The sequence below is a fragment of the Gigantopelta aegis genome, chromosome 12 (assembly GCF_016097555.1).
Source record: "Gigantopelta aegis isolate Gae_Host chromosome 12, Gae_host_genome, whole genome shotgun sequence".
Taxonomy (NCBI): domain Eukaryota; kingdom Metazoa; phylum Mollusca; class Gastropoda; order Neomphalida; family Peltospiridae; genus Gigantopelta; species Gigantopelta aegis.
The window spans coordinates 788,274-808,345 of NC_054710.1; the positions used below are offsets into that span (position 1 = coordinate 788,274).

At 38.1% G+C, this 20,072-nt stretch overlaps 1 protein-coding gene across 1 annotated transcript in view; it reads right to left on the reverse strand.

Annotated features, from left to right (window-relative positions):
* LOC121386534 overlaps positions 1–20,072 on the reverse strand; it is a 39,192-nt gene that overhangs the window by 358 nt on the left and 18,762 nt on the right. Inside the window, exons 4-7 of the mRNA XM_041517471.1 lie at positions 17,843–17,986; positions 14,135–14,296; positions 3,554–3,736; positions 3,170–3,241 (exon numbers count right to left, since the gene is read on the reverse strand). Of these exons, the coding sequence (XP_041373405.1) occupies positions 3,170–3,241; positions 3,554–3,736; positions 14,135–14,296; positions 17,843–17,986 (561 nt within the window). The remainder of the gene's footprint in view (positions 1–3,169; positions 3,242–3,553; positions 3,737–14,134; positions 14,297–17,842; positions 17,987–20,072) is intronic.

Genomic DNA, 20,072 nt, shown 5'->3' on the forward strand with positions numbered 1-20,072 from the left:
CATTTTCAGTTCAGTGAAGGTATGTGATATTTTTCAGATCACATACTTTGAGAATTTGATAACTTTGCAAATTAGATGCAAATTAGTCGAGGTCTCGGCACTAGGTTTATTGACATTTAAGCAAACGTACTTGGGTGACACTCCATGATTGACGTATGCATTCATAATCATCAAATAAAAACATTTCAATGGCAATTTGACACTGAAAGCTGTCCAGCGTTCAGAAAACAAAAAAACGTTAGACATAACTTTATTTTGATGTAAGGACATCCAAAATGACGTCATTCGAGTTTGACGTCATTTCCAACACTGCGCCACATATTCTTACGTCATTTGAATATCTAGTAATGGCGGACTGGAATTAAAGTTGCGTGTACAGTTTACAAAAACACGTTGTATTAAGCTTGAGCTTATATGATAAAGAGATTATTACCCTCGTATATTTCGGTATCGTCAATATCATATATTAGGAATAAATTAGGAATAAAAATAATGTATTATGCTCGCCAGAGGCTCGCATAATACAATTTTTATTCCTAATATATGATATTGACGATACCGAAAACACCTCTGGTAATAACCTATATATATCTATCTATCTATCTATATATATATATATATATATGTGTGTCTGTGTGTGTGTGTGTGTGTGTGTGTGTATGTGTATGTGTGTGTGTGTGTGTGTATATATATATATATATATATATATGTGTGTGTGAGTGTGTGTGTGTGTGTGTATGTGTGTGTGTGTGTGTGTGCGCGCGCGAGTGCGTGTGTGTATCGTAGACATGGGTCCTAAATCACATTTGAATTTTGAGGTATTTGTCCACAAAATAGGAGAAAATGACACGACGTCTGAGTTGTGTAAAACAAAATCTAGCCCGGTGACACCCGTTTTTTTCAGATATGTGTTTTGAGATGCTTGCAGAATAAATAGGTGAAAACTTAGCACATTTTGAGTGGTAGAAATAATTGTAGTGTGTGCCTTTAATAATAATTAGGCTCGCGATTACCAAAACATCTGTACCGCGCACCGTCCATTATGAGTAGGTGATTATTTTTGCCCGTAGGAACGATATCTCGGGTGGTGGATGGACAAAACATCTATGCAGGCCCGTACGCGGGGGGGGGGGGGAAGGGGGTGCGAGGGGTGCGTACGAAGCCCCCATAGTCGGCCGAGGTCCGTCCGTGGATGTGTAAAAAATATTTTGAGGCAAAGAAACATTTCAAATTTACGATTACGCACCCCCCCCCCCCCCCATATAAACTTCTGCGTATGGGCCTGCTATGGTTGTGATATTTTTACTTTTATTTATATTGAACGAGACTTTTATTTCCAGACTTATTCTGATAACATATCAACAAGAAACCACGTGATCGGACTTATCCCAATTTTCCAAGGGTTTGTTGCTCAATCGTAATTTTGTTTTGTCATACAAAATTACATATATATTGGGTGGACCTAACACACGATAACCCTACTGATTATAAAATCATTTGATCAGGATTGTAACTTAAATTTCACACCCATTACTACATGTATATTTGACACATTCGTTTATCGAGTTTTGGGTCCACCCGATATATTATTTATATGTATTAATGGGTGTGAAATATCAAAATAACAGTGCACCTACTTGTTTAATTATTCCATATTCAGTATGATTACCGGTTCTTCCGGGCCACCCCATATATGGCAGCATTATTCCCTATTCAGTAAGCTTACCGGTTCTTCCGGGCTACCCCATATATAGCAGCATTATTCCCTATTCAGTAGGCTTACCGGTTCTTCAGGGCCACCCCATATATGACAGCATTATTCCCTATTCAGTAGGCTTACCGGTTCTTCCAGGCCACCCCATATACGACAGCATTATTCCCTATTCAGGAGGCTTACCGGTTCTTCCGGGCCACCCCATATATGACAGCATTATTCAATATTTAGTAGGTTTACCGGTTCTTCCGGGCCACCCCATATATGACAGCATTATTCAATATTCAGTAGGTTTACCGGTTCTTCTGGGCCACCTCATATATGACAGCATTATTAAATATTCAGTAGGTTTACCGGTTCTTCCGGGCCACCCCATATATGACAGCAGTATTCAATATTCAGTAGGTTTACCGATTCTTCCGGGCCACCCAATATATGACAGCAGTATTCAATATTCAGTAGGTTTACCGGTTCTTCCGGGCCACCCAATATATGACAGCACTATTCAATATTCAGTAGGTTTACCGGTTCTTCCGGGCCACCCAATATATGACAGCACTATTCAATATTCAGTAGGTTTACCGGTTCTTCCGGGCCACCCCATATATGACAGCATTATTCAATATTCAGTAGGTTTACCGGTTCTTCCAGGCCACCCCATATATGACAGCCATCCCATATATGACAGCATTATTCAATATTCAGTAGGTTTACCGGTTCTTCCAGGCCACCCCATATATGACAGCATTATTCCCTATTCAGTAGGTTTACCGGTTCTTCCGGGCCACCCAGTATATGACAGCATTATTCAATATTCAGTAGGTTTACCGGTTCTTCCAGGCCACCCCATATATGACAACATTATTCCCTATTCAGTAGGTTTACCGGTTCTTCCAGGCCACCCAATATATGACAGCATTATTCCCTATTCAGTAGGTTTACCGGTTCTTCCAGGCCACCCCATATATGACAGCATTATTCCCTATTCAGTAGGTTTACCGGTTCTTCCAGGCCACCCCATATATGACAGCATTATTCCCTATTCAGTAGGTTTACCGGTTCTTCCAGGCCACCCCATATATGACAGCATTATTCCCTATTGAGTAGGTTTACCGGTTCTTCCTGTTCACCCGATATATGACAGCATTATTCCCTATTCAGTAGGTTTATCGGTTCTTCCTGGCCACCCGATATACGACAGCATATCCCAGACCAGCACTATACACGTTAGACTAGCGAGACATGTTCTTAGAGAATACAATATCTTACCTTTACATGGCGGTTACACAGCCATGATGAGGGGAGGCACGAACACGGGTTTGGGGTTCTAAAACACTGATAGTAAACAATGTATCTAACTTTCGCATGGCTGTTCCACAACCATGATAAGGTGTGGTAGAGGCACGAAGATGGGTTTGGGGTTTTGGAACACTGATAGTAAATAATGTATCTTACCTTTGCATGGCGGTTCCACAGCCACCATAGGGGGTGGGGGAGGTACGAAGATGGGTTTGGGGTTTTGGAACACTGATAGTAAATAATGTATCTTACCTTCACATGGCGGTTCTACAGCCATCATATGGGGTGGGGGAGGTACGAAGACGGGTTTGGGGTTTTGGAACACTGATAGTAAATAATGTATCTTACCTTCACATTGCGGTTCCACAGCCATCATAGGGGATGGGAGAGGTACGAAGATTGGTCTGGGGTTTTGGGACACTGATAGTAAATAATGTATCTTACCTTCACATAGCGGTTCCACGGCCATCATAGGGGGTGGGGGAGGTACGGAGACGGGTTTGGGGTTTTGGAACACTGATAGTAAATAATGTATCTTACCTTCACATGGCGGTTCCACAGCCATCATAGGGGGTGGGGGAGGTACGAAGACGGGTTTGGGGTTTTGGAACACCGGTTCCCCAACAGAAGTGCACGCCCACCCGTTCTTCTGGCAGGAACACTTGTCACCCCCGCTCTCTTTCTTGTACCCAAATGGAAAACATTTTCCTTTATCCATACAGCCTGGAAAAACATACAAGATGTTTGTGGAATAACACACGTATCACACAACGATTTTAACACTGCAGTGGTTGACTACGATTTTAACACGGCAATGGTTAACTACGATTTTAACATCACAGTGGTTAATTACGATTGATCACCGCAATGGTTAAGTACGATTTTAACACTGTGATGTTTAATTACGATTTACCACTGCAATCGTTAATCACGATTTATCACTGCAATGGTTAAATGCGATTTTAACACTGCAATAATTAACTACGATTTTAACACTGCAATAATTAACTACGATTTTAACACTGTAATGGTTAACTACGATTTTAACACTGTAATGGTTAACTACGATTTCAACACTGTAATGGTTAACTACGATTGATGACTTCAGTTGTATAACACGATTTTAACACTGTAATGGTTAACTACGATCCATGACTTCAGTTGTATAATACGATTTTAACACTGTAATGGTTAACTACGATCCATGACTTCAACTGTATAACTTGATTTTAACACTGTAATGGTTAACTACGATCCATGACTTCAACTGTATAACACGATTTTAACACTGTAATGGTTAACTACGATTGATGACTTCAATTGTTTAACACGATTTTATCACTACAATGGTTAGCTACGATTGATAACTTCAATTGTATAACACGATTTTAACACTGTAATGGTTAACTACGATTGATGACTTCAATTGTTTAACACGATTTTAACACCACAATGGTTAGCTACGATTGATAACTTCAATTGTATAACACGATTTTAACACTGTAATGGTTAACTACGATTTTAACACTACAATGGTTAACTACGATTTTAACATTACAATGGTTAGCTACGATTGATGACTTCATTTGTATAACACGATTTTAACACTGTAATGGTTAACTACGATCCATGACTTCAGTTGTATAATACGATTTTAACACTACAATGGTTAGCTACGATTGATGACTTCAATTGTATAACACGATTTTAACATTGCGATATTTGTTCACGGTTTTATCACTGCAATGGTTAACAAAGATTTATCACTGTAATGGTTAATTACTATTTTAACACTGCAATGGTTAATTATTATTTTAACACCGCAATGGTTAATTATTATTTTAACACCGCAATGGTTAATTATTATTTTAACACCGCAATGGTTAACAATGATGTATCACTGCAATGGTTAATTACTATTTTAACACCGCAATGGTTAATTATTATTTTAACACCGCAATGGTTAACAATGATGTATCACTGCAATGGTTAATTATTATTTTAACACCGCAATGGTTAACAATGATGTATCACTGCAATGGTTAATTACTATTTTAACACCGCAATGGTTAACAATGATGTATCACTGCAATGGTTAATTATTATTTTAACACTGCAATGGTTAATTACTATTTTAACACCGCAATGGTTAACAATGATGTATCACTGCAATGGTTAATTATTATTTTAACACTGCAATGGTTAATTACTATTTTAACACCGCAATGGTTAACAATGATGTATCACCGCAATGGTTAATTACTATTTTAACACTGCAATGGTTAATTACTATTTTAACACCGCAATGGTTAACAATGATGTATCACTGCAATGGTTAATTACTATTTTAACACTGCAATGGTTAATTACTATTTTAACACTGCAATGGTTAATTACTATTTTAACACCGCAATGGTTAATTACTATTTTAACACCGCAATGGTTAACAATGATGTATCACTGCAATGGTTAATTATTATTTTAGCACTGCAATGGTTAACAACGATTTATCACTGTAATGGTTAATTACTATTTTAACACCGCAATGGTTAATTACTATTTTAACACCGCAATGGTTAATTACTATTTTAACACCGCAATGGTTAACAATGATGTATCACTGCAATGGTTAATTATTATTTTAACACTGCGATGGTTAATTACTATTTTAACACCGCAATGGTTAACAATGATGTATCACTGCAATGGTTAATTATTATTTTAACACTGCAATTGTTAACAATGATGTATCACTGCAATGGTTAACAATGATGTATCACCACAATGGTTAATTATTATTTTAACACCGAAATGGTTAACAATGATGTATCACTGCAATGGTTAATTATTATTTTAACACCGCAATGGTTAACAATGATGTATCACTGCAGTGGTTAATTACTATTTTAACACTGCAATGGTTAACAACGATGTATCACTGCAGTGGTTAATTACTATTTTAACACCGCAATGGTTAACAATGATGTATCACTGCAATGGTTAATTATTATTTTAACACTGCAATGGTTAATTACTATTTTAACACCGCAATGGTTAACAATGATGTATCACTGCAATGGTTAATTATTATTTTAGCACCGCAATGGTTAACAATGATGTATCACTGCAATGGTTAACAATGATGTATCACTGCAATGGTTAATTATTATTTTAACACCGCAATGGTTAACAATAATGTATCACTGCAATGGTTAACAATGATGTATCACTGCAATGGTTAATTATTATTTTAACACCGCAATGGTTAACAATGATGTATCACTGCAATGGTTAATTATTATTTTAACACCGCAATGGTTAACAATGATGTATCACTGCAATGGTTAACAATGATGTATCACTGCAATGGTTAATTATTATTTTAACACCGCAATGGTTAACAATGATGTATTACTGCAATGGTTAATTATTATTTTAACACCGCAATGGTTAACAATGATGTATCACTGCAATGGTTAATTACTATTTTATCACTGCAATGGTTAACAATGATGTATCACTGCAATGGTTAATTACTATTTTAACACCGCAATGGTTAACAATGATGTATCACTGCAATGGATAATTACTATTTTAACACCGCAATGGTTAACAACGATGTATCACTGCAATGGTTAATTACTATTTTAACACCGCAATGGTTAATTACTATTTTAACACCGCAATGGTTAACAATGATGTATCACTGCAATGGTTAATTATTATTTTATCACTGCAATGGTTAACAATGATGTATCACTGTAATGGTTAATTACTATTTTAACACTGCAATGGTTAACAATGATGTATCACTGCAATGGTTAATTATTATTTTAACACTGCAATGGTTAATTACTATTTTAACACCGCAATGATTAACAATGATGTATCACTGCAATGGTTAATTATTATTTTAACACTGCAATGGTTAATTATTATTTTAACACTGCAATGGTTAACAATGATGTATCACTGCAATGGTTAATTATTATTTTAACACCGCAATGGTTAACAATGATGTATCACTGCAATGGTTAATTATTATTTTAACACTGCAATGTTTAATTATTATTTTAACACTGCAATGGTTAATTACTATTTTAACACCGCAGTGGTTAACAATGATGTATCACTGCAATGGTTAATTATTATTTTAACACTGCAATGGTTAATTACTATTTTAACACCGCAATGGTTAACAATGATGTATCACTGCAATGGTTAATTATTATTTTAACACTGCAATGGTTAACAACGACGTATCACTGCAATTGCTAATTATTATTTTAACACTGCAATGGTTAATTACTATTTTAACACCGCAATGGTTAACAATGGTGTATCACTGCAATTGTTAATTACTATTATAACACCGCAATGGTTAACAACGACGTATCACTGCAGTGGTTAATTATTATTTTAACACTGCAATGGTTAACTACAATTTAAACAATGCGATTATTAACTACGATTTTAAAACTACATTGATCAACTACGATTTATCACTGCAATGGTTAAGTACGATTTTAGCACTGCGATAATTAACTACGATCTTAAAGAGAAATTCCCGAGTTTGCTTCATTGTAAGATGTTTCCGACTAATAAAATATTTCTACGATTAAACTTACATATTAAATATATTTCCTTGTTTAGAATATCAGTGTCTGTATATTCAATGTGTTTCTGGTCGTCTTAATATTTGTAAGAAGCCCAAACTGGATTTTGTCTTCAAATAATTTCGTACGTACGAAAAAATTTATTTTAGGAAATAAAATGAAATTTAACCTAGTACAAGTATTAGAACGATCAGAAACACGTTTAATATACAGCCACTAATATGCAGAAAAATATATTTGGTATGTAATTACAGTTATCAAAAAGTGTATGTTAGTCAATAACATCTTAAACATTGCAGCAAAGTCAGGAATGTCCCTTTAACACTGCAATTATTAAATACGATTTTTTACACTGCGATGATAACTACGATTTTAATACTGTGATTATTAACTACGGTTTAAAAATTGCGATCATTAAGTACGATTTTAACACTGCGGTGATCAACTATGATTTTTAACACTACTATTTATCACTGCAATGGTTAGGTACGATTTCAGCACTGCGATAATTAACAACGATTTGAACATTGCGGTGATTAACTACGATTCTACCATTACAATGATTAGCTGCGATGTTAGTACGATACAATTACGTACCAACTTCTGCGCATGCAGACGCGAATGTGGCTAAAATCCCCCACAATGAACACACACAAGAACGTCAATTTGTCCTGTCCGGAATTTGGTCCGGCATACGTCTGCGCATAGTTGTTCGCTTGATGTGCGGTCCGTCTTCGATCGATTCCCGTCGGTGAGCCCATTGGGCTATTTTTCGCTCCAGCCAGGGCACCACGACTGGTACACCAAACGCCGTGGTATGTGATATCCCGTCTATTGAGATGGTGCATATACAAGATACCGTGCTGCTGATCGAAAAGAATAGCCCATTAAGTGCCGACAACGGGTTTCCTAGATCTCAATATCTGTGTGGTTCTTAACCATATGTCCCACGCCATATAGAAGATACCGTGCTGCTGATAGAAAAGAGGAGCCCATTAAGTGCCGACAACGGGTTTCCTAGATCTCAATATCTGTGTGGTTCTTAACCATATGTCCGACACCATATAGAAGATACCGTGCTGCTGATCGAAAAGAATAGCCCATTAAGTGCCGACAACGGGTTTCCTAGATCTCAATATCTGTGTGGTTCTTAACCATATGTCCGACACCATATAGAAGATACCGTGCTGCTGATCGAAAAGAGTAGCCCATTAAGTGCCGACAACGGGTTTCCTAGATCTCAATATCTGTGTGGTTCTTAACCATATGTCCCACGCCATATAGAAGATACCGTGCTGCTGATAGAAAAGAGGAGCCCATTAAGTGCTGACAACGGGTTTCCTAGATCTCAATATCTGTGTTGTTCTTAACCATATGTTCGACGCCATATAACCGTAAATAAAATGTGTTGAGTGCGTAATTAAATAAAACATTTCCTTCCTTCCTATTTGAACACTGTTAAAAGGAGATGTTTACAAGAGGACACCACAACATAACTATTTCCGGTTATTACGAAATGATGACAATTAAAATTGGTTGTTTACAAGAAAGAAAGAATGTTTTATTTAACGACGCACTCAACACATTTTATTTACGGTTATATGGCGTCAGACATATGGTTAAGGACCATACACATATTGAGAAAGGAAACCCGCTGTCGCCACTTCATGTGCTACTCTTTTCGATTAGTAGCTAGGGATACCAGTCGTGGTGCACTGGCTGGAACAAGAAATAGCGCAATGGGGCCACCGACGGGGATAGATCTCACACCGATCGCGCATCGAGCGAGCGCTGTACCATTGGGCTACGTCCCGCCCCATTTACAAGCAAATGTGGCGGCAGAGCTCGCATGATGTCAACACAATACTCATCAAGTGCAACAGTTAGAGCTTTAGCTACAGCACATTGATTTATTAATCATCGGCTATTGATGTCAAACATCAGGTTATTGAGACATATAGTCTTAGAGAGGAAACCCGCTACAGTTTTCTATTACCAGCAATGAATCTTTTACAGGCACCATCCCCCCCCCCCCCCCCCCCCCCCCACCACAGACAGAGCGCTTTGCCACTAGGCAACGTCCCACCTCACAATACTGATTAGCTACGACTTGACGACTAGTATAACTGGTTCTGTAACATATGACAGCACTCACCAGGACACTGCGTCCCACCTCACAATACTGGTTAGCTACGACTTGACGACTAGTATAATTGGTTGTTTAACACACAACAGCACTCACCAGCACACTGCGTCCCACCTCACAATACTGATTAGCTACGACTTGACGACTAGTATAATTGGTTGTGTAACACATGACAGCACTTACCAGCAAACTGCGTCCCACCTCACAATAGTGATTACCTACGACTTGACGACTAGTATAATTGGTTGTGTAAGACACAACAGCACTCACCAGCACACTGCGTCCAACCTCACAATACTAGTTAGCTACGACTTGACGACTAGTATAATTGGTTGTTTAAGACACAACAGCACTCACCAGCACACTGCGTCCCACCTCACAATACTGATTAGCTACGACTTGACGACTAGTATAATTGGTTGTGTAACACATGACAGCACTCACCAGCACACTGCGTCCCACCTCACAATACTGATTAGCTACGACTTGACGACTAGTATAATTGGTTGTTTAAGACATGACAGCACTTACCAGCACACTTCGTCCCACCTCACAATACTGATTAGCTACGACTTGACGACTAGTATAATTGGTTGTTTAAGACACAACAACACTCACCAGCACACTTCGTCCCACCTCACAATACTGATTAGCTACGACTTGACGACTAGTATAATTGGTTGTTTAAGACACAACAGCACTCACCAGCACACTGCGTCCCACCTCACAATACTGATTAGCTTCGACTTGACGACTAGTATAATTGGTTGAGTAACACATGACAGCACTCACCAGCAGACTGCGTCCCACCTCACAATACTGATTAGCTACGACTTGACGACTAGTATAATTAGTTGTTTAAGACACAACAGCACTCAACAGCACACTGCGTCCCACCTCACAATACTGATTAGCTACGACTTGACGACTAGTATAACTGGTTGTGTAACACATGACAGCACTCACCAGCACACTGCGTCCCACCTCACAATACTGATTAGCTACGACTTGACGACTAGTATAACTGGATGTGTAACACACGACAGCACTCACCAGAACACTGCGTCACACCTCACAATACTGATTAGCTACGACTTGACGACTAGTATAACCGGTTGATTAAGACACAACAGCACTCACCAGCACACTGCGTCCCACCTCACAACACTGATTAGCTACGACTTGACGACTAGTATAATTGGTTGTTTAAGACACAACAGCACTCACCAGCACACTGTGTCCCACCTCACAACACTGATGAGCTACGACTTGACGACTAGTATAACCGGTTGATTAAGACACAACAGCACTCACCAGCACACTGCGTCCCACCTCACAACACTGATTAGCTACGACTTGACGACTAGTATAATTGGTTGTTTAAGACACAACAGCACTCACCAGCACACTGTGTCCCACCTCACAACACTGATTAGCTACGACTTCACGACTAGTATAATTGGTTGTTTATGACACAACAGCACTCACCAGCACACTGCGTCCCACCTTACAACACTGATTAGCTACGACTTGACGACTAGTATAATTGGTTGTTTAAAACACAACAGCACTCACCAGCACACTGCGTCCCACCTCACAATACTGATTAGCTACGACTTGACGACTAGTATAATTGGTTGTGTAACACATGACAGCACTCACCAGCGCACTGCGTCCCACCTCACAATACTGATTAGCTACGACTTGACGACTAGTATAACTGGTTGTTTAAGACACAACAGCACTCACCAGCACACTGCGTCCCACCTTACAACACTGATTAGCTACTACTTGACGACTAGTATAATTGGTTGTGTAACACATGACAGCACTCACCAGCACACTGTGTCCCGCCTCACAATACTGATTAGCTACGACTTGACGACTAGTATAATTGGTTGTGTAACACATGACAGCACTCACCAGCACACTGTGTCCCACCTCACAATACTGATTAGCTACGACTTGACGACTAGTATAACTGGTTGTTTAAGACACAACAGCACTCACCAGCACACTGCGTCCCACGTCACAACACTGATTAGCTACGACTTGACGACTAGTATAATTGGTTGTGTAACACATGTCAGCACTCACCAGCGCACTGCGTCCCACCTCACAATACTGATTTGCTACGACTTGACGACTAGTATAACTGGTTGTTTAAGACACAACAGCACTCACCAGCACACTGCGTCCCACCTTACAACACTGATTAGCTACTACTTGACGACTAGTATAATTGGTTGTGTAACACATGACAGCACTCACCAGGACACTGCGTCCCACCTCACAATACTGGTTAGCTACGACTTGACGACTAGTATAATTGGTTGTGTAACACATGACAGCACTCACCAGCACACTGCGTCCCACCTCACAATACTGATTAGCTACGACTTGACGACTAGTATAACTGGTTGTTTAAGACACAGCAGCACTCACCAGCACACTGCGTCCCACCTCACAATACTGATTAGCTACGACTTGACGACTAGTATAATTGGTTCTGTAACACATGACAGCACTCACCAGCACACTGCGTCCCACCTCACAATACTGATTAGCTACGACTTGACGACTAGTATAACTGGTTCTGTAACATATGACAGCACTTACCAGCACACTGCGTCCCACCTCACAATACTGATTAGCTACGACTTGACGACTAGTATAACTGGTTCTTTAAGACATGACAGCACTCAACAGCACACTGTGTCCCACCTAACAATACTGATTAGCTACGACTTGACGACTAGTATAATTGGTTGTGTAAGACATGACAGCACTCACCAGCACACTGCGTCCCACCTCACAATACTGATTAGCTACGACTTGACGACTAGTATAATTGGTTGTTTAAGACACGACAGCACTCACCAGCACACTGCGTCCCACCTAACAATACTGATTAGCTACGACTTGACGACTAGTATAATTGGTTGTGTAACACATGACAGCACTCACCAGCGCACTGCGTCCCACCTCACAATACTGATTAGCTACGACTTGACGACTAGTATAATTGGTTGTGTAGCACATGACAGCACTCACCAGCACACTGTGTCCCACCTCACAATACTGATTAGCTACGACTTGACGACTAGTATAACTGGTTGCTTAAGATACAACAGCACTCACCAGCACACTGTGTCCCACCTTACAACACTGATTAGCTACGACTTGACGACTAGTATAATTGGTTGTTTAAGACACAACAGCACTCAGCAGCACACTGTGTCCCACCTCATAATACTGATTAGCTACGACTTGACGACTAGTATAACTGGTTGTTTAAGACAAAACAGCACTCACCAGCACACTGCGTCCCACCTTACAACACTGATTAGCTACTACTTGACGACTAGTATAATTGGTTGTGTAACACATGACAGCACTCACCAGCACACTGTGTCCCGCCTCACAATACTGATTAGCTACGACTTGACGACTAGTATAACTGGTTGTTTAAGACACGACAGCACTCACCAGCACACTGCGTCCCACCTCACAATACTGATTAGCTACGACTTGACGACTAGTATAATTGGTTGTTTAAGACACGACAGCACTCACCAGCACACTGTGTCCCACCTCACAATACTGATTAGCAACGACTTGACGACTAGTATAATTGGTTGTTTAAGACACGACAGCACTCACCAGCACACTGCGTCCCACCTCACAATACTGATTAGCTACGACTTGACGACTAGTATAATTGGTTGTTTAAGACACGACAGCACTCACCAGCACACTGCGTCCCACCTCACAATACTGATTAGCTACGACTTGACGACTAGTATAATTGGTTCTTTAAGACATGAGAGCACTCACCAGCACACTGCGTCCCACCTCACAATACTGATTAGCTACGACTTGACGACTAGTATAATTGGTTGGTTAAGACATGACAGCACTCACCAGCACACTGCGTCCCACCTCACAATACTGATTAGCTACGACTTGACGACTAGTATAATTGGTTGTTTAAGACATGACAGCACTCACCAGCACACTGCGTCCCACCTCACAATACTGATTAGCTGCGACTTGACGACTAGTATAATTGGTTGTTTAAGACATGACAGCACTCACCAGCACACTGCGTCCCATCTCACAATACTGATTAGCTACGACTTGACGACTAGTATAATTGGTTGTTTAAGACATGACAGCACTCACCAGCACACTGCGTCCCACCTCACAATACTGATTAGCTGCGACTTGACGACTAGTATAATTGGTTGTTTAAGACATGACAGCACTCACCAGCACACTGCGTCCCACCTCACAACACTGATTAGCTACGACTTGACGACTGGTATAATTGGTTGTTTAAGACATGACAGCACTCACCAGCACACTGCGGCGGCAAGGCTGGCAGGATTGGCGGTAGAGGGGCCGGGTCCTCCACGTAACAGATCCACCGGAGACTGCTGTAATCGCAGTAGCACGTCTGACCTCCGTCTGTCTCCTTGACATCGACCCGTTTACACCGCCCTAGCAGATCTTTACATCCTGGAGCGAAAAAACAACACAAGATTTAAACATTCCTATAAAACACCACCATGAATATTGTATAGCACAATTATATATATTTATACAAACCACAACCATTTGTAGAATGAGTTTATTCTATATAGCACAGTTATATACATTTATACAAACCACAACCATTTGTAGAATGAGTTTATTCTATATAGCACAATTATATACATTTATACAAACCACAACCATTTGTAGAATGAGTGTATTCTATATAGCACAATTATATACGTGTATAGAAACCACAACCATTTGTAGAATGAGTGTATTCTATATAGCACAATTATATACATTTATACAAACCACAACCATTTGTAGAATGAGTGTATTCTATATAGCACAATTATATACATTTATAGAAACCACACCATTTGTAGAATGAGTGTATTCTATATAGCACAATTGTATACAAACCACAACCATTTGTAGAATGGGTGTATTCTATATAGCACAATTATATACATTTATACAAACCACAACCATTTGTAGAATGGGTGTATTCTATATAGCACAGTTCTATACATTTATACAAACCACAACCATTTATAGAATGGATGGATCCTATACTGCACAATTATATACATTCCCACACAACACACCATTTATCTAGTCGAGTTGACATAATTCATATGTAAATATGCTTGGGTTTGTGTTTGTTTTCATGTGCACATAAAGAAAACATAACCTGTAGGTTGAATACGACAGTAGGTGCATGGCCCGTGTAAATCCAGTCACTCTCGTGCTCTTATAATTATATGTCTCGCTCCAGCCAGTGCACCACGACTGGAACATCAAAGGCCGTGGTATGTGCTATCCTGTCTATGTGATGGTGCATATAAAAGATCCCTTGCTGCTAATTAAAAAGTGTAGCCCATGATGTGGCGACAGCGGGTTTCCTCTCTCAGTATATGTGTGGTCCTTAACCATATGTCTGCCGCCATATAACCGTAAAAAAGTGTGTTGAGTGCGTCGTTTAATAAAGCATTTCTTTCTTTTTCTTTCTTATAATGATAACCGAAAGTCGGTCGGTTGGTGTCAGTCGATTACAACTGATGGTCAATGATGGAACTCCAACCGATTCCCAACACTTAATTACAACAAATATTACCACTGATTGTACTGGTATTCTATTACTACTATGTACAACAGATATTACCACTGATTCTACTGGTATTCTATTACCACTATGTACAACAGATATTACTACTGATTCTACTGGTATTCTATTACTACTATGTACAACAGATATTACCACTATGTACAACAGATATTACTACTGATTCTACTGGTATTCTATTACCACTATGTACAACAGATATTACCACTATGTACAACAGATATTACTACTGATTCTACTGGTATTCTATTACTACTATGTACAACAGATATTACCACTGATTCTACTGGTACTCTATTACTACTATGTACAACAAATATTACCACTATGTACAACAGATATTACCACTGATTCTACTGGTACTCTATTACTACTATGTACAACAAATATTACTACTGATTCTACTGGTATTCTATTACTACTATGTACAACAGATATTACCACTGATTCTACTGGTACTCTATTACTACTATGTACAACAAATATTACCACTATGTACAACAGATATTACCACTGATTCTACTGGTACTCTATTACTACTATGTACAACAAATATTACTACTGATTCTACTGGTATTCTATTACTACTATGTACAACATATATTACCACTGATTCTGCTGGTACTCTAGTACTACTATGTACAACAAATATTACCACTGATTCTACTGGTATTCTATTACTACTATGTACAACAGATATTACCACTGATTCTACTGGTATTCTATTACTACTATGTACAACAGATATTACCACTGATTCTAATGATACTCTGTTACTACTATGTACAACAGATATTACTACTGATTCTAATGGTATTCTATTACTACTATGTACAACAGATATTACTACTGATTCTACTGGTATTCTATTACCACTATGTACAACAGATATTACCACTGATTCTACTGGTATTCTATTACTACTATGTACAACAGATATTACCACTGATTCTACTGGTACTCTATTACTACTATGTACAACAAATATTACCACTATGTACAACATATATTACCACTGATTCTACTGGTACTCTATTACTACTATGTACAACAGATATTACCACTATGTACAACAGATATTACCACTGATTCTACTGGTACTCTATTACTACTATGTACAACAAATATTACCACTATGTACAACAGATATTACCACTAATTCTACTGGTACTCTATTACTACTATGTACAACAAATATTACCACTATGTACAACAGATATTACCACTGATTCTACTGGTACTCTATTACTACTATGTACAACAAATATTACCACTGATTCTACTGGTATTCTATTACTACTGTGTACAACAGATATTACTACTGATTCTACTGGTATTCTATTACTACTATGTACAACAAATATTACTACTGATTCTACTGGTATTCTATTACTACTATGTACAACAAATATTACTACTGATTCTACTGGTATTCTATTACTACTATGTACAACAAATATTACCACTGATTCTTCTGGTACTCTAGTACTACTATGTACAACAAATATTATTGATTCTACTGGTACTCTATTACTACTATGTACAACAGATATTACTACTGATTCTACTGGTATTCTATTACTACTATGTACAACAGATATTACTACTGATTCTACTGGTACTCTAGTACTACTATGTACAACAGATATTACTACTGATTCTACTGATATTCTAGTACTACTATGTACAACAGATATTACTACTGATTCTACTGGTATTCTATTACTACTATGTACAACAGATATTACTACTGATTCTACTGGTATTCTATTACTACTATGTACAACAAATATTACCACTGATTCTCCTGGTATTCTATTACTACTATGTACAACAAATATTACCACTGATTCTACTGGTATTCTATTACTACTATCTACAACAGATATTACTACTGATTTACCACTAGACTACGTCCTGTCTCTAATAACATCACGAGGAATCTCACCTCTAGACTCTACCCACATTGTTGCCTTGACAACCTGTTTGACCCTAGACTACGTCCTGTCTCTAATAACAACACGAGGTATCTCACCTCTAGACTCCACCCACATTGTTGCCTTGACAACCTGTTTTACACTAGACTACGTCCTGTCTCTAATAACAACACGTGACGAAGGATCTCACCTCTAGACTCCAGCCACATGATACTCTTGACAACCTGTTTTACACTAGACTACGTCCTATCTCTAATAACAACACGTGACGAAGGATCTCACCTCTAGACTCCAGCCACATGATACTCTTGACAACCTGTTTTACACTAGACTACGTCCTGTCTCTAATAACAACACGTGACGAAGGATCTCATCTCTAGACTCCAGCACATGATACTCTTGACAACCTGTTTTACACTAGACTGCGTCCTGTCTCTAATAACAACACGTGACGAAGGATCTCACCTCTAGACTCCAGCCACATGATACTCTTAACAACCTGTTTCCACCGTCGTCGAGTTGGAATGAGGTAAATCTTACACCTGAACGTGGAGCAGTCCTCCTCGATTGTCTCCCCATGGGGAATTCGTTGTCTGTTATAGAGACAGGCTGAAAAATATACATACGTGCATGAGAGTTTTATATATACACCTCTCTCTCTCTCTCTCTCTCTCTCTCTCTCTCTCTCTCTCTCTCTCTCTCTCTCTCTCTCTCTCTCTCTGAATTTTAAAGTTTACAACTGCAGTAATGCAATCATGAAATATTTATACCTATGCAAGACGACTTCACCAACAACCCTTAATGGACTACCATAATTATAGATTTTAATTCCATTTTGTTACTGTGACCTGGGCATACATGACGTTTATAACGTTGCCTCTCTGTTTGGCTATCAAATGTTATTTTATGTCTTTGATAATATGACCTCTAGTTTACAATCAATGCACATTATCCATTATTTACTACTGTGTTATTTATTGACAACATTCAGTACAGTGGTACAAGATTTATCTCAGCGAAAGTGACGTGTAACTATGACATGTTGAAAGTCCATATGACGTATTTTGATGTGACGTCACTGAAATATACATAGCTAGCGTGACGTTACCTATTGTATGGGATATATATAGAGAGTTGGGCGTTATAATGATATTGATAGAAATAACAGAGTTTGCGTATTTTGTCAACTCGGAGAGATTGAAAATGTATTATGTTGTCAAGTTGTTAAAACGATTTCAAATTTGTATAAACTAAACATTATTATAGGTTACATCCATTTATATTCAGATGAATAGAGTTGCTAAGTACAAATGATATTAAGGAATTGTGCAATTTATGTAAATATATAATAAACGTTTTTTTTTAAACGTGAAACCTATGTCATTGTTACTTAGAGACAAAGTCGAATTGCACATATTCTATTATATCCTCTTTTGATTGTAACAATTCTAGTTTACACTTTTCATTGTTACTTAGAGACAAAGTCGAATTGCACATGTTCTATTATATCCTCTTTTGATTGTAACAATGCTAGTTTACACTTTTCATTGTTACTTAGAGACAAAGTCGAATTGCACATGTTCTATTATATCCTCTTTTGATTGTAACAATTCTAGTTTACACTTTTCATTGTTACTTAGAGACAAAGTCGAATTGCACATGTTCTATTATATCCTCTTTTGATTGTAACAATGCTAGTTTACACTTTTCATTGTTACTTAGAGACAAAGTCGAATTGCACATGTTCTATTATATCCTCTTTTGATTGTAACAATGCTAGTTTACACTTTTCATTGTTACTTAGAGACAAAGTCGAATTGCACATGTTCTATTATATCCTCTTTTGATTGTAACAATGCTATTTTACACTTTTCATTCGTTTTCCACCATGTTATTTGTATGTATAACTGATCAGCAGTTTTTGCTCAAATTTGCAATACATAAATGAAATATGGCTAAGTACCTTTAATGGCTTACCCAGATCTGAATCCGATTGATCATTATTAGAACGAGCTTGCACGACGTTTGCACAGACCACTACTACGACGACAGTCAGACAGTGAGAGAAATAACCGCCAGACAACATAGCGACTACAGTGAGTTGACGCTCACTCGACATCAAGTACACAGGGAAATAATGTTAGTTTGTGTTAACAGCGCGTGTATACTACACCCTAGTGCACGTCAACAACTACAGTGCACGACACGCAAAGCGCAAACAGAACATAATTTATGTTAATTGTTTTATTCCGTACTGAATACAGAGCGCGACATTTCCAGATGAATAGGACCTACTGCATATGAGGAAAAACGTCTTCCTTTCTTCGCAATATAGTTTATCAATAAATGACAAATGGAACATGCATTAAAGACACATTGTCAAAGTGGATAATATATATATATATATATATATATATATATATATATATATATATATATATATATAGAGAGAGAGAGAGAGAGAGAGAGAGAGAGAGAGAGAGAGAGAGAGAGAGAGAGAGAGAGAGAGAGATACACTGGCTATATATGTATTTTTATATTGTGAATAGCTCTATTGTATGTATGTCGGGTTTTGACTTATACATATATATATATATATATATATATATATATGTGTATATGCATATGTATATGTAGGTATGTATGTATGTATGTAGGTCTGTATGTATGTCCGTATATCCGTATGTATGTATGT